Source organism: Silurus aristotelis (genome assembly GCF_946808225.1).
Source record: "Silurus aristotelis genome assembly, chromosome: 21".
Classification (NCBI taxonomy): Eukaryota; Metazoa; Chordata; class Actinopteri; order Siluriformes; family Siluridae; genus Silurus; species Silurus aristotelis.
The window spans coordinates 2,594,449-2,609,144 of record NC_139594.1 but is presented as its reverse complement, the minus strand read 5'-3'; the positions used below and the strand labels follow the sequence as shown (position 1 = coordinate 2,609,144).

General features: G+C 45.0%; 1 protein-coding gene across 4 annotated transcripts in view; it reads left to right on the top strand.

Moving 5' to 3' along the window:
• tbcd (tubulin folding cofactor D) overlaps window positions 1-14,046 on the top strand; it is a 44,838-nt gene extending 30,792 nt beyond the window's left edge. The window contains exons 20-41 of one of the 4 annotated variants that reach the window (XM_083524350.1): window positions 283-400; window positions 550-610; window positions 4,222-4,244; window positions 4,420-4,451; window positions 4,573-4,635; window positions 5,451-5,503; window positions 5,598-5,679; window positions 6,241-6,359; window positions 6,490-6,581; window positions 7,379-7,519; window positions 8,442-8,525; window positions 8,657-8,815; window positions 9,499-9,637; window positions 10,244-10,365; window positions 10,463-10,540; window positions 10,753-10,842; window positions 11,088-11,175; window positions 11,548-11,657; window positions 11,739-11,823; window positions 12,858-13,117; window positions 13,177-13,400; window positions 13,557-14,046. In XM_083524350.1, the coding sequence (XP_083380476.1) occupies window positions 283-400; window positions 550-610; window positions 4,222-4,244; window positions 4,420-4,451; window positions 4,573-4,635; window positions 5,451-5,503; window positions 5,598-5,679; window positions 6,241-6,359; window positions 6,490-6,581; window positions 7,379-7,519; window positions 8,442-8,525; window positions 8,657-8,815; window positions 9,499-9,637; window positions 10,244-10,365; window positions 10,463-10,540; window positions 10,753-10,842; window positions 11,088-11,175; window positions 11,548-11,657; window positions 11,739-11,823; window positions 12,858-12,869 (1,751 nt within the window). In that variant the 3' untranslated portion in view covers window positions 12,870-13,117; window positions 13,177-13,400; window positions 13,557-14,046. Of the gene's footprint in view, window positions 1-282; window positions 401-549; window positions 611-4,221; window positions 4,245-4,419; window positions 4,452-4,572; window positions 4,636-5,450; window positions 5,504-5,597; window positions 5,680-6,240; window positions 6,360-6,489; window positions 6,582-7,378; window positions 7,520-8,441; window positions 8,526-8,656; window positions 8,816-9,498; window positions 9,638-10,243; window positions 10,366-10,462; window positions 10,541-10,752; window positions 10,843-11,087; window positions 11,176-11,547; window positions 11,658-11,738; window positions 11,824-12,857; window positions 13,154-13,176; window positions 13,401-13,556 lie in introns of all 4 variants that reach the window. The other 3 variants (XM_083524352.1, XM_083524351.1, XM_083524353.1) reach the window with 3 other exon arrangements.
• The last annotated feature ends 650 nt before the right edge of the window (window positions 14,047-14,696 follow it).

Genomic DNA, 14,696 nt, shown 5'->3' with positions numbered 1-14,696 from the left:
GGTCCTGTTGGAACAGGTTTTGGTCTCCTTGCTGGAGTGAAGGACACATTTCTTGCTGCAGCATCCAAAAACTTGAGGCAGAAGCACATATGGGTGGAAAAGTCAGCTGTCCCAATCCTTTTGGTTTCACTGTGTATTTTGTTTGTTTATTAATTAGAAATCTGTCGATGGACGTCGGTCTCAGCTAACATTAGCTAATCTCATTTATCATGCTGTGGGGTCCGTAGCAGGACGACGACGGTGATGATGATTAAGAGGGTCATACTCTTTCTTCTCTTTCAGTTTTTCCGCAGCTGTTGCCCATGGCGACAGGGATGGACATGCACAAACGCCACGGAGCGATACTCGCCTGTGCCGAAATCACGCACGCCCTCTATAAACTCGCCGCCCAGAGCAACAGGTGAAGCCCCGCCCCCTTTTTTCCCTGTACTCGTTATTAACAATTAATTGCGTAATTACGGAACGTGGACACAAAACGTGTTCAGTGGTGGGCAGAGTCAACAGTGCTGTTATGATCACTGAACTGTTCTTTTTTTTTTTTCTTTTCAGATCAGTCACTGACTTCCTGTCGACAGAATCCATTCAGGGTCTCAAAGCGATTCACCAAACGGTCAGTATTTCCTTTTTCATAGCTTTAAAATTTCAGGCATATTCAGACATTCTGAGTGGTGAAGTGAAGAACATTGATGATCTCTTCATCATGGCACTTGTTAGTGGGTGGATTTATTGATTAGGCGGCAGGTGAACATTTTGTCCTTAAAGTTGATGTTAGAAGCAGGAAAAATGGGCGAGTTTAACAAATTGTGACGTCTAGCCGACTGGGTCGGAGCATCTCCAAAACTGCAGCTCTTGTGGGCTGTTCCTGTTCTGAATACATGCTATGAAAGAACGCATATAGAGTTGTGTACTGAACAAAAACGTGTTCAACAAACCAAATGTCACACTTTTGGCATTCCCACACTCAGCCTCATGAGGTGGTCACCTGGAATCTAGAAGCAGAGGCTTTGAGTGTTTGTTGGCTGCTTTTCCTTCACTCTTAAACCATCTAAATTGGGGTGATTGTGGAGGCCAAGCCATCTGATGCACTTCTCCATCACTTTCTCTGCAACCAATGGCGATTTCATCAACTTGGAGTACACGTCAACAGTGACCAGCTACATCGGCAAGTGCATTGATGACGTGACTATCTCCAAGACCATCACTACACGCTCCAACCAGAAGCCATGGATGACCGCCAAGGTGTGTGCGCTGCTAAAAACAAGAGACTCTGCCTTCAGAGCAGGGGACAAGACGGCCTTAAAAACAGCAAGGGCCAAACTGTCCCGTGCCATCAGAGAGGCGAAGCGAGCACACGGCAAGAGAATCCATGGCCACTTCCAGGACAGCGGAGACACTCGGCGCATGTTGCAGGGCATCCAGGCAAACACGAATTACAGAGTTAACCCACGGAAGTCTGCTGGACTAAACAACATTCCTGGCAGAGTGCTCAGGGACTGTGCAGAACAGCTAGCGGATGTCTTTACCGACATCTTCAACATCTCCCTGAGCAGCGCCACTGTTCCTACGTGCCTCAAGACGACGACCATCATTCCTGTGCCGAAGAAGACTTCTGTCTCCTGCCTCAATGACTATCGTCCCGTTGCACTCACACCCATCATGATGAAGTGCTCCGAGAGGCTCGTCATGAGGCACATAAAGACCAGGCTCCCACCCGCTCTGGACCCCATGCAGGTCGCGTATCGTCCAAACCGCTCCATGGACGATGCCATCTCCACAACCCTCCATCTGGCCCTCACCCATCTGGATAACAAGGACTCTTATGTAAGGATGCTGTTCATAGACTTCAGTTCAGCATTCAACACAATTATTCCTCAGCACCTGATCAAGAAGCTAAGCCTCCTGGGCCTGAACACCTCCCTCTGCAACTGGATCCTGGACTTCCTGACTGAGAGAACTCAGACAGTACAAATCGGGAACAGCATCTCCAGCACCACCACACTGAGCACTGGAGCCCCCCAGGGCTGTGTGCTCAGTCCACTGCTGTTCACTCTGCTGACTCACGACTGTGCACCAACGCACAGCTCAAATCATATCATCAAGTTTGCCGATGACACGACCGTGGTGGGTCTCATCAGCAAGAACGACGAGTCAGCATACAGAGAGGAGGTGCAACGGTTAACAGCCTGGTGTGGAGCAAACAACCTGTCTCTGAACGTGGACAAAACTAAAGAGATGGTTGTTGACTTCAGGAGAACACAGAGTGACCATTCTCCACTGATCATCGATGGATCCTCAGTGGAGATCGTCAAGAGCACCAAATTCCTTGGTGTTCATCTGGCGGACAACCTCACCTGGTCACTTAACACCAGCTCCATCACCAAGAAAGCCCAGCAGCGTCTCTACTTCCTGAGAAGGCTGAGGAAAGCTCATCTCCCTCCCCCCATCCTGACCATGTTCTACAGAGGGACCATCGAGAGCATCTTGAGCAGCTGCATCACTGCCTGGTTTGGGAACTGCACCGTCTCGGATCGCAAAACCTACAGAGGATAGTGAGGACAGCTGAGAAGATCATCGGAGTCTCTCTCCCCTCTATCATGGACATTTACACCACACGCTGCATACACAAAGCCAACAGCATTGTGAATGACCACACACACCCGTCACACACACTTTTCACACTCCTACCATCAGGAAAACGGTTCCGAAGCATTCGGGCCATCACATCAAGACTGTGCAACAGTTTTTTCCCGCAAGCAATCAGGCTCCTCAACAAACATCTGAACTGAACTCTCTCACACACAAACACACTTTCACACAACTGTGTGACTGATCTGAACAACCAAACTCAACACACATCATACACTTCGCACACCCAGGTTTCAGCACCATTCACACTTTTCATTATCGCAAAATGCTTACATGCCGTTTGTTGCTGATCTTCCGGGACTTGCTCTCTTTGCACAATATTCTGTCCAAATCCTTTGGTCACTGTTCAGTCCATTTTAATTGCTGTTATTGTAGAATTGCACAATTCTGTTTACATTTTCTGTTTACATTTTTCTGCTACTGTGCACCTTATTCTGTCACGACAGGTTTTACTGGAGGAGCTACTGCTGTTTTTATTTTTATATTTTGTGTATTGTCCTGCACTGTCTTGTGTTGTCTTGCACTGTCTTGTGTTGTCTTTTGCACTGTTTGCACCAGTTGCACACATGCACTTTATGTGGCGAGGATCTTAGTTCCTGGCCCTGTGTTCTTCTGTTCTGTGACTGTTGTTTTATCTAGCACCTGGGTTCAGGAGGAACGTTGTTTCATTTCACTGTGTACTGCAGCAGCTATATATGCTTGAAATGACAATAAAAGCTTCTTGACTTGACTTTCATTCTTGGACAAATATGTCTGACAGAAACTAGAGGTGAGTTTGGGGTCCTGTTGGAGAACAAAAGATGGTCCTACTAAGGGCAAACCAGATGGGACTGCATGTCGACGGAAAAATCCTGTGGTAACCATGCTGGTTAAGTGTGTCAGTTAATCAGTTTCGATATATAATCATCCATAATCATCTAACAAAGACATGGCAGAACCACAAATCCCACATTTGGACTCGTCAGACCAAAAGAGCGTTTTCCACCGATTCCAATGTTCGTTCCTGTTGTTTCTTGGCCTGAGCAAGTTTCTCCTTTTTGTTGTTCTTTGGAAGTAATGGTTCCTTTCCTGCAATTCAGCCATCACTATTCGTGCTCCCTTGACATTTTTCTCACCTTCATCATTGCCTGACTTTACTAACACCTGTGTGGCTGAATGAATGTGTGGCTCACACAAAATCTCCACAAAATCTAGTGGAACATCTTCCCAGAAGAGTGGAGCTCATTATAACAGTAAATGGGTAATGGCTAATACCAATTTTATGCTCAGGTGTCCACAAACCTTTGTCTGTAATATGTGTATGCATGAGGATTTCAGAACCAAGAATTTTAATTTCAGTGCCTCATTTCCTGTTTGACTCTGCACAATCAATCCATCAATCAATAAACAAAGGTTGTAAATGCTCTTGTTTACTGTTACCTTACGGATTCCAAACGCATCCGTTTCTCCGTGTTGGTGTCGCATTTGTAAGGTTTTTGGACTCAAAGTTCTATTTTCCATTAAACTCCTATTTCTGTATCATTATTATTCATTTCGGATCCAAACTCCAATATCTGTTCTGTTTCCTCCTCACAGCTGTCAGACAGGAAGCAGTACAGGTGAGAATCTCTATACACACACACACACCACACACACACACGCACGCACGCACGCACACACACACACACACACACACACACACACACACACACACACACACACATTCACCCAAGTATAACCAAAACCTGTCTGTCTTCTTCTTATCATTATTATTGTCTTGATGTTCCTCCACAGGGGGTTTGGTGGAGAGCTGATGAGGCCAGCAGGTAATCTTTACTCCTGAAACTTATTGTTTCTCACTTCTAATACAAGCGCACACACACACACACACACACACACACACACTGAGATCCTCGTCATCTTTCTCTCTCTCTGGTCCATGTACAGTGTGTCTCCTGATCGAGAAACTCTCGCTCTCCAGAATGCCTTTTAAAGACGATCCGGTCATCGGTAAGTCTGTCTCTCGATCCAAGTTTGTCCGTCCGTCCGTCTGTCTGTCTATCTGTCTGTGTCTCTACATCTGTCTGTCTGCCTGCCTATCTGTCTGTCTATATTTGGTACATCCACATGTCTATTTGCTGTTTCTTTATTCTCTATCTGTCCGTGAGTCTGTCTGTTGATCTGTTCATCTATGTGTAGGTCCACTTGTCCCGATGTCAATTTATGATGGTTTTGTTTGTCTATCTTTCTGTCTGTACACCTGTTTTCAAGCTGTCTGCTGCCCAGTCTGTATGTCTCATGACTGTCTGCCTGTGCGTCTGTCTTTGGCATTCTATTAATCTTTATAGATTTTTCATCCATCTGTGTCTTCATTGATATGTTTGTCTGTTGATTGGTCTGTTGGCCTTTCTGTGTATGTTTGTCTATTTGTTTATCTCTCTGTCTGTCAGTTTGTCTTTCTGTCTGTCTGCCTGCCTGCCTGACTGACTGCCTGCCTGCCTCCCTCTTTGTTTGTTTGTGTGTCTTTATCTACATTTCTGCCTTTCTCTTTTTCTGGTCTTCCTGTCAGACTGTCTGTCACTCAGTCTGGCTATTCGTTTTTGTCTGTCTGTCTGTCTGTCTGACAATAAGTTCTGGCTGTCTGTGGGTCTCTCTGTTGAATTGTCTGTCTGTTGATTTCTTGTCTATGTATCTGTTGGCGTGTACTTTTTGCAATATACTGTTTGCCTTTGTTGCATTTAAACACAAGCACATCATGAATCAGCTCGTGACTGTTATTAAACATGATGATGATGTGTACACTAACATGAGTTGCTGTAATACAGACGGCTGGAAGTCACTCATAGACGACAGTCTAAATGCCAAGCAAAGCATTCAGGTACAGTGACATTATCACACACACTCACACATTCACACACACACACTCGACCATTCTGATCTCTCTCTGTGTGTGTGTGTGTGTGTGTGTGTAGGAGGCAGCAGTCTCGGCTCTCGCGGCTCTGTGTCAGGAGTATTATCAGCTGCAACCTGGCAAGGCGGACACACACACACAAGGTACACAACCCCCTTTACACACTTCACCGTGACTCTAACCTTGGTGTGTACAGAGACGCGGATCCACTGCATATGAGTCAGTTACAGTGACTAACGACTCACTAAGCTGAATTGTTTTTCCCACTGACTCTGACTCAGTGAAGTCGACTCACTGCAACTGATTCACTTAAAACCGATTCAGTACAGTTCATTATTGTGAGTTGACTCTCTGAAGATGATTTGGTGTAGATGAATAATTTAAAGTTGACTCAGTTCATTGAGTGTGCGTGCGTATGTGTGTATAAATGCGTGATATTTTGTGGGTTTGTGTCTGAATGTGCGTGTGAGAATATTTGTGTGTGTGTGTGTGTGTGGGGGGGGTTTGTGATATTGTGTTATTGTGTGTCTGTGTGTGATTGCTTGAGTGCATGTGTAATATCGTGTTTTTGTAATTTTGTGAGTGTGTGTGTGTGTGTGTGTGTGTGTGTGTGAGAGACTGCATGTGTTGTATATATGATTGTGTGCTGTGATTGTATGTGTAAATGTGCATTTGTGATATTGTGGTTATGTGTGTGTGTACAGAACAGTTGGTCAGTAGGTATCTCCTGGGGTTGAGGAGTGCTGAGGTGCAGCTGCGCTGTGGCTGTGCTTTAGCTCTGGGTTCTCTCCCAGTCTTCATGATCCGCAACAGACTGCAGCAGGTACGATCCAGAACCAACACCAACCAACAGGAACCAGGAGTACTGACATCACGCTTACATTTCATCACCGGTGTGTGTGTGTGTGTGTGTGTGTGTGTGTGTGTGTGTGTGTGTGTGTGTGCGCGCGCAGGTGTTGGACGGCCTTCAGAATGCCTGCAGATACACACAGAAGGAAGACGGATTTGCAGAGTCCCGCAGAGACGCAGCTTCAGCACTGGCTCAGTAAGTCTCTCTATCCACTCCTCCACTCCTCTCTTCCCTTTCTTTTTTTTATTTACCTCCCAATTCATGTCTCTCCTTAGTTTTTTTCTTTCTTTCTTTCTTTCTTTCTTTCTTTCTTTCTTTCTTTCTTTCTTTCTTTCTTTCTTTCTTTCTTTCTTGTCAACAATCATTTCTTCTCTGCCTTCCCTACTTTCCATTCCTCTCTTTTTTCGTCTTCTCTTTAATCCCCCTTCACCCCATCCTTCTTCTCTCCTCCATCATTTTTTAATTCCTATTTTTTTTTCTTTTTCTATCCCATTTTCTTTTCATTTTTTTTAAAGTATACCCTTTTCTCCCTCCTTCCACCAGCCCCAGCTCTCTTTTCTTCTCCCTCGATTATTTCTCTTCTCTTTACAACCTCCACTCCCCCTGTCCATTCTTCTGTTTATTCTTCTCTGTTTCTTATGCTTTTTATTTCTCTCAACTCCTTCTCTCCTCGCTCTTCTTCTCCCCTCTTTTCTCTCCTCGCTCTTCTTCTCCCCTCTTTTCTCTCCTCGCTCTTCTTCTCCCTCTTTTCTCTCCTCACTCTTCTTCTCCCTTCTTTTCTCCCTTCTTTTCTCTCCTCTCTCTTCTTCTCCCTCTTCTCTAATAGTGAATACACATTGCACCTCGTACCTGCTCAACCTGAAATTCCTCATTTCACTGCTTTATGCATCACAGTCTGTCTGCTTTGTCTGAGCCTGCGTGTGTCTGCGTGTGTCTGCGTGTGTGTGTGTGTGTGTGTGTGTGTGTGTGTGTGTGTGTTTTCTGTTTTTCAGGGTGTGTGTGAGTGTAGGAGTGTGTGCCCAGGCCAGTCCAGACAGCGCAGTGTGTGAGGAGAACGTGAACGGTGTATATGAAGCTCTGCTGAAGTGCATGAACGATTACACCACGGACAGCCGAGGAGACGTCGGGTCCTGGTGAGGACGAGATCTGAGAACCATGCGCACACACACACACACACACACACACACACACACACACATACACACACACACACACACCTACACATTCCACCCCCACTGTGTTCACGTCCTGGGCCAACATTGATTTGATTGCAACTTGTAATCATCTGCTGCTAAATTGTTCTGCATCTTGCTGTAAGAGAAATTGGAACGTTTTCCACACATCATCACTCAACCCCCACCAGGCTGAACTGCTCACATAGGGCTAGGTTCACGTGATTTCGGCCGATGGGATTTTGGTCACGTGATTTCAGCCAATGAGATTTTGGTCTCATGATTTCGGCCGATGGGATTTTAGTCACGTGTTCAGCTTGGTTTGATTTTTAACGAGTTGATCTGAGTTGTTTCTAATAAACTGGCCTTTAAGTGTATTGGTATATTAGTTGTAAAGCACTTTTGACTCTTTTGGTCTCTTTTGGAGACCATGGTGCAACTGAAGATGTTTTCACATGAACATCCTAAAGTTCCATGATGTTCCTGAGCATTTCAAGAACTTTGAGGAAGAATTTGTACTATAATTATTATTAACAGTCTGCTACAACGTGCTCAGGACCACAATTTGCATGAAAAGTTCTGCATTTAAGCTGCAATCACTGAACATCTCAACAATGATGGAACTGTAATCGACATTTGGTGATGAGGATGAGGTTCCCTCTTGAGTCTGGTTCCTCTCAAGGTTTCTTCCTCGTGCCATCTCGGGGAGTCGCCACTGATTCACTCATTAGAGACAAACTTACAATTCTAAGGAACAAACTTACATCCTTTTATCCAGCTGTTCATCTCTGTAATGCTGCTTTACGAAAATCTCCATTATTAAACTTGCTCTACAAATAAATCTGAATCGAATGAATTGAATCTTTTGCGTTTTGTGTTCCAGGGTGCGTGCAGCGGCCATGACAGGTTTACAGGATGTGACGCTACAGGTAGCAGGCTCCGCCCCTGACCTGCTGTCTCCTGCCATGTGAGTCTCTATCTGTCTCTTTCTGTCTCTCACACACATTCCCATCATGTTTCATGGTTACCAGATCTGCTCTTCATTTACACCCTGTTGTTTGTGTGTGTGTGTGTGTGTGTGTGTGTTTGTGTGTGTAGTTGTCAGCGGATGATGTGCAGTCTGGCGCAGCAGGCTGCGGAGAAGATTGACCGTTACAGAGCACACGCTGGAGCGGTGTTCCTCCGCCTGCTCCACAGCACCGAGCCTGTAGTACCCCATATTCCCCACCGGGAGGAGCTGCTCGACATATTCCCTCTGTCAGTGCCTTAGGCTGTGTGTGTGTGTGTGTGTGTGTGTGTGTGTGTGTTTGTGTGTATGTTTATGTATATTTAACATACTTTATAGTATGATGATATTTAACAATTAATAAAAATAAAAATAAATATAAAAATTAAAAAATATTATAAATATAAAAAAGGTGCAAGTATAAAAATATAAAGGGTAATATAGATGTTCAAAGGTGTTCAGTAGGGTTGGAGCTCTATAGCAGGAGATCTTCCAGTCCAGCCCATGGAAAGCAGAGCTTCATGGATCTGGCTCTGTGCACTTTGTGTCACGCTGGAATTTTGGGATATAAGTTTGTTAAAGAAGCACATATGGGTGGAAAGGTTTGGTGTCCTAATACTTTTGACCGTACAGCATGTGCGTCTCCGCAGCTCCATGGTTCCTCATGGTTATTACTTTTTCTGATGATTTTCTCTCCCGAGATGTTTTGTTTATTAATTAACTTCACAGATCACATCAGGAGAGTAAAGAGTCGGATTTCAGCGTGTCTCTCATCACTCCGCAGATCATTCCCGAAATTATCTTTACAGAGAATAGAGATGTGTTGAAAGAGTGTGTGTGTGTGTGTGTGTGTGTGTGTGTGTGTGTGTGTGTGTGTGTGTGTGTGTGTGTGTTTACGGGCATGTTCTTATCTGGACGTGTGTGTGTGTTGCAGAGGTGGTGTGGAGTCTCTGAATTGGAGCGCCCCGTCTCAGGCTTTTCCTCACGTCACACGGCTCCTGGGGCTTCCAGCTTACCGTTACCACACGCTTCTGGGCCTGGCCGTGTCTGTGGGCGGTCTCACTGAGTCCACCGTACGTCCTCCCTCTAATCTCCATCTCATGCTTGCGTGTTTATTCCCGTTTAAAGCATGAACGCTGTTTTCAAAACCGGGAGCGATCCAGGTTTAAGTTCGTCTAAGCAAAGACTGCAATTATAAACCCCGCCCACCCAGTGCCCCAAACACCTCTCACCCAGTACTCCAAATAATCCCCCCCCCCATAGTGCACCAACACCAACAACCCAGTACCCTAAACAACACTGTCTACCCAGTGCCCCTGAAAAAACTTCGCCCACCCAGTGCCCCAAACACCGCCCACCCAGTATCCCAAACCAATACTGCCCGCACATTGCCCAGAAATAAACACTGCCCACCTCATGCCTCAAAAAACCACCACCCAGCCAGTGTCCCAGACAGACACTGCACCATGCCAAAATTGCTCACAAAGTGCACCAAGCAAACCTCACCCACTCACCGCCACATAGAATACCCCGTCCCCCCTTTACCCTCCCAGACAAACCCCTTTCTGTAAATGCTAAAAACCCTGCACACATGCACTTTCAATATGTACTGTGTTTACGCTGTTGTGTGTGTGTGTGTGTGTGTGTGTGTGTGTGCGTGTGCGCGCGCGCGCTTGCAGGTGCGATATTCCTCCCACTCTCTGTTTGAGCACCTGAAGAGCATCCAGCAGGATGAAGCGGAGATGCTGCAGTTTGCCAACACACTCCTGCTGGTCTTCAGGCGCAATCTCCACAATGACAGGTACACAAACACACACACACACAAACACACCCCCCACACACACAAGCACAAGCACAAACACACACTCACATGCATACACTCTTTTTCTCCCCCTCAGAGTGTCTGTGCCCGTGATGAGGATGATGGACCAGATGTTGGCCAACGGCTGCTTTGAGATCTTCATCCATCAGGAGAGGTGATGAGAATTCCAGCATCTCCACATCACGAACATTAGGGCTGTTTTTATTTCTGACCTTTACCCCCCCCTTTCCCTCTCTCTCTCTCCCTCCCTTTCTCTCTCTCTCTCTTTCTCTCTCTCTCTCCCTCTCTCTCCCCCCCTCTCTCTCTCCCTCCCTTTCTTACTCCCCTCTCTCTCTCTCTCTCTCTCCCCCTCCCTTTCTCTCTCAGTCACCCATTCTGTGTGGAGTTGTTGTCTCTCTGTAAGGAGGAGATTAAGAGGTCGAAGGACACTAAGAAGTTACGCTCCTGCGCCTTAGTGTGAGTAAACGCGCACACACACACACACACACACACACACATACACACAAACACACATACACACACACAAACACACTTTAAAAGACATAAATAAAAACAGACAAACTGATTTAGAATCAGTGTTGCGAGTCCTTCGGGATGTTTATTGCAGTTAAAACTTAAGCTCCGCCCACATGTGTATACCACTGTGCTGATTGGTTCGTGGGTCTGGCATGTGTGTGATTTGACAGCTGTTTTTCTTGCAGGTATTGTGGACTGATCCAGTTTAAGGGGGACGTGAGGAAGAAGATTCTGGCGCAGCTCATGTTACTGCTGTGTCACGCTTTTCCTGTGGTGTGTTTCTGTCTGTCTGTCCGTCCGTCTGTATGTCTATCTATATGTCTGTCTGTCTATTTACATATATATCTATCTATCTATCTATCTATCTATCTATCTATCTATCTATCTATCTATCTATCTATCTATCTATCTATCTATCTATCTATCTATCTATCTATCTATCTAATGTATTTATAGCAGTTTTTGTGTCATTCTTTCACTCCGTCTCTATAAGCAAACTTTCATCTGTATGTCCTTCACTTACTGTTCATCCGTTTGTCTGTCTGTCTTTGTGCCTTCTCATCACAATGTCTCTCTCTCTCTCTCTCTCTCTCTCTCTCTCGCTCTCTCTCTCTCTCTCTCTCTCTCCCTCCTCTATTTGAGTAGATCAGGAAGACGACGGCTGCTCAGGTGTATGAGATGTTGCTGATGTATGATGACGTGGTTGATGCTGCGGTGCTTGATGATGTCATGACCGTGCTGAGTGACAGTAACTGGTAAGTGATGATGTAAAGTCTGAGTCCGTGTCTCATCTTCTCCACCATTACTTCATAGTCCTCGTGTCCTGCATGTCTTAGGGAGAGCGAGCTGGCCATGGTGCGGACTTACAGGAACCAGCTCTGTGATTGGTTAGGAGTGCCCCGACCCACCCTGTTAACCAAGGTAACCACTCTCACACACACACACACGCGCGCGCACACACACACACACACACACACACACACACACACACACAGCAGAGACATTGTCCATCTTGTCACCTGATCTTGTGTCTGATTCATCTTGTGTTTGATGAAAAAATACAAATCTTTCAGATGTTTTTTAGCCGTGTGGTTGAGTGTTTAGATTTAGGCCCCGCCCACATGCATACGAGTATTTCTAAAAAGCAAAAGTTGAAACGTAAAACCAGGAGCATGCCAGTCCAGTAGGAGGCGATAGTGCGTCGTAAACTCATCACACCATGAGAACAATGTTCAGAGCTGTATGTTGTGCGTTAGAGACCTGGGAAGGTTCATGTGCTTTCTTTCTTTGTACATGTATGTGTATATTGGGGTGTAACTGTACAATAAAGTCACTGTTCGCTTTGTTCCGGTTTTTAATCTAGTTAATCTCGGCTCAGTTTGGTCTCGGCTCAGTTTGGTCTCGGCTCAGTTTGGTCTCGGCTCAGTTTGGTCTCGGCACAGTTTGGTCTCGGCACAGTTTGGTCTCGGCTCAGTTTGGTCTCGGCTCAGTTTGGTCTCGGCTCAGTTTGGTCTCGGCTCAGTTTGGTCTCGGCACAGTTTGGTCTCGGCTCAGTTTGGTCTCGGCTCAGTTTGGTCTCGGCTCAGTTTGGTTTCGGCTCAGTTTGGTCTCGGCTCAGTTTGGTCTCGGCACAGTTTGGTTTCGGCTCAGTTTGGTCTCGGCACAGTTTGGTTTCGGCTCAGTTTGGTCTCGGCACAGTGTGGAGGGTAAAATGCAAAATAAAATTGCTTGTGTTTTTTTTATAATTTAGTTATTATGGTTAATATTTGTGAACATCAGCAGACTACATTTTTAAAACAATTTAAAATAAAATTCTTGCTTGGTTAAATAATTTATACTGGATAATCAGCGCCTCCCGTCTGCACTGCAGTGAAAACACATTCCACAGTTTCATTAGTTATAAATATCCATCAAAGGATCTTTATTTCATATTTCTTTCCCTTTGTGTTTTACAGAATCCTGTGTAATAACACCGACAAACCCCAGAGTGAGGGAGAGTCCAGATCAACTTCCTGTTCATCATCTGTTCAGCTCACTAGTGTAGTCGTTTCCTGTTAATCAAACACCATGGATCTCCTCACCTCCTAATGTTACACTAATAAACATTCCAGCACGTTTTCCGGAATCCTCTCACAATTCTTACTTTTTATTCATTCCTCAAAAATGTAACAATTTCATCTTCTCATGACTCCGGATCCATAACACGTCGTTTGTGGCTCAATATGAAAGTAACAAAAAGGACACCATAAAAGTAAAAAAAAAAGTAACAAAAAGGACACCATGACCATGAGATTGGAACCTCCCATTCCACATTTAATCCCAATGTACTATAATAATCGCCTTCTGGGAAGATGTTCAACTAGATTTTGTGGAGATTTCATGTGAGATTCATTCAGCCACAAAGTCAGGTCCTGCAGGATGAAGGTGAGGTGAGGAGGCTCCTGGGGTGCAAAAAACTTCATCCCAAAGGTCCTCAGTAGGTTTGGAGATCTATAGAAGCATATTCATTCATTCATTCATTTTCTCCCGCTTATCCGTAATCCGGGTCGCGGTGGCAGCAGTCTAAGCAGACCCCCGCCTTCAACTGCTGCCCAATCCTCACAGCACCGTCCCTTACGGTCCCTCCTGCAGGTGGTGAGCCCACGGGAAGATAGAAGCATATTATACAACTCTATTGAGCACCTTTGGGATGAGGTTTTCATGCTGACTGCACCCCAAGGCCTCCTTACCTCACCTACATCAGCACTGATGAGCACACTCAAAGATCTCCATCTTCCTGGAAGAGTAAACCAATTTTATGGTCAGGTGTAAATCTGCAAATCTGTAAATCTGCAAATCTTTGGCAATATAATGTAGAGTTAAATTCGATTTCATAACCCGCAAAGTGACGTCCCGCCACTAGAGTGCAGTGTTTATACTTCAGCATTAAACAGCCGCTTTTCTTAACGAGCCGAGATTAGAAATATTAACAATCAATCCCAAAACGTCCAACAAGAGAAATACTGACGCAGAAAAAATAAACTTTAATGAACGATGGAAAAACAAATATATGTTCGTGCTTCGAGAAGACAAACCGCCGTGTATTTTGCATTACGAAGCAACGTAAAATCTTAAACCATAATAAACTATTTTGCTCGCAACTTAGACTGTGTTTTTGATTTTATCTTCTTCTGAAATTGAGTTTGACTCTAGAATCTAAAATGTGAAGTACATCTCTGCCTGATCTGTATGCACATTTAGCTAAACGCAATTAACTGATGAAAAAGTGGGAGGAGCCACACAATACATCCCTCTCGATTTCCTGTTTTACACGACGTTGGATAGCGTTTTAGGTTTTAACGAGCCAACGTTTTACAGGTGGTCATGGAAACCTGGCGTAAAGCAGCGTCTAGGATCAGGTCTTCTGCCCCCTGGTGGAGGTCCTGCAGAAGTACACAAATTGTACAGGACAAAAGAGAGAGTTCATGTAGGAACTTCGTGTTGGTATCAAAAAGTTTAAAAACTAGTTTTGTTTACAAGAAACATTTACGTTTACACGCGATCACCTTTAAAATATTCCTCTTTGGAACGTGTCTTTTTATCAAAACCTGTCAAACACCTTCGAGCCGGATCTCCGCAATGGTATCTAAACGGCAACGACTCTTAATCTTGAGGAAAAGGGGAGAAGTTCACAAGAGCCAAATCTGGTGAGTAGGATGGGTGCAGAAGTGAGATCATGTTGTTTCACGTGTGAGTAGCTCAGTGACGTGGCACACACGTGGTCAGAATATGTACACAGGACTATGTCTGTTAGC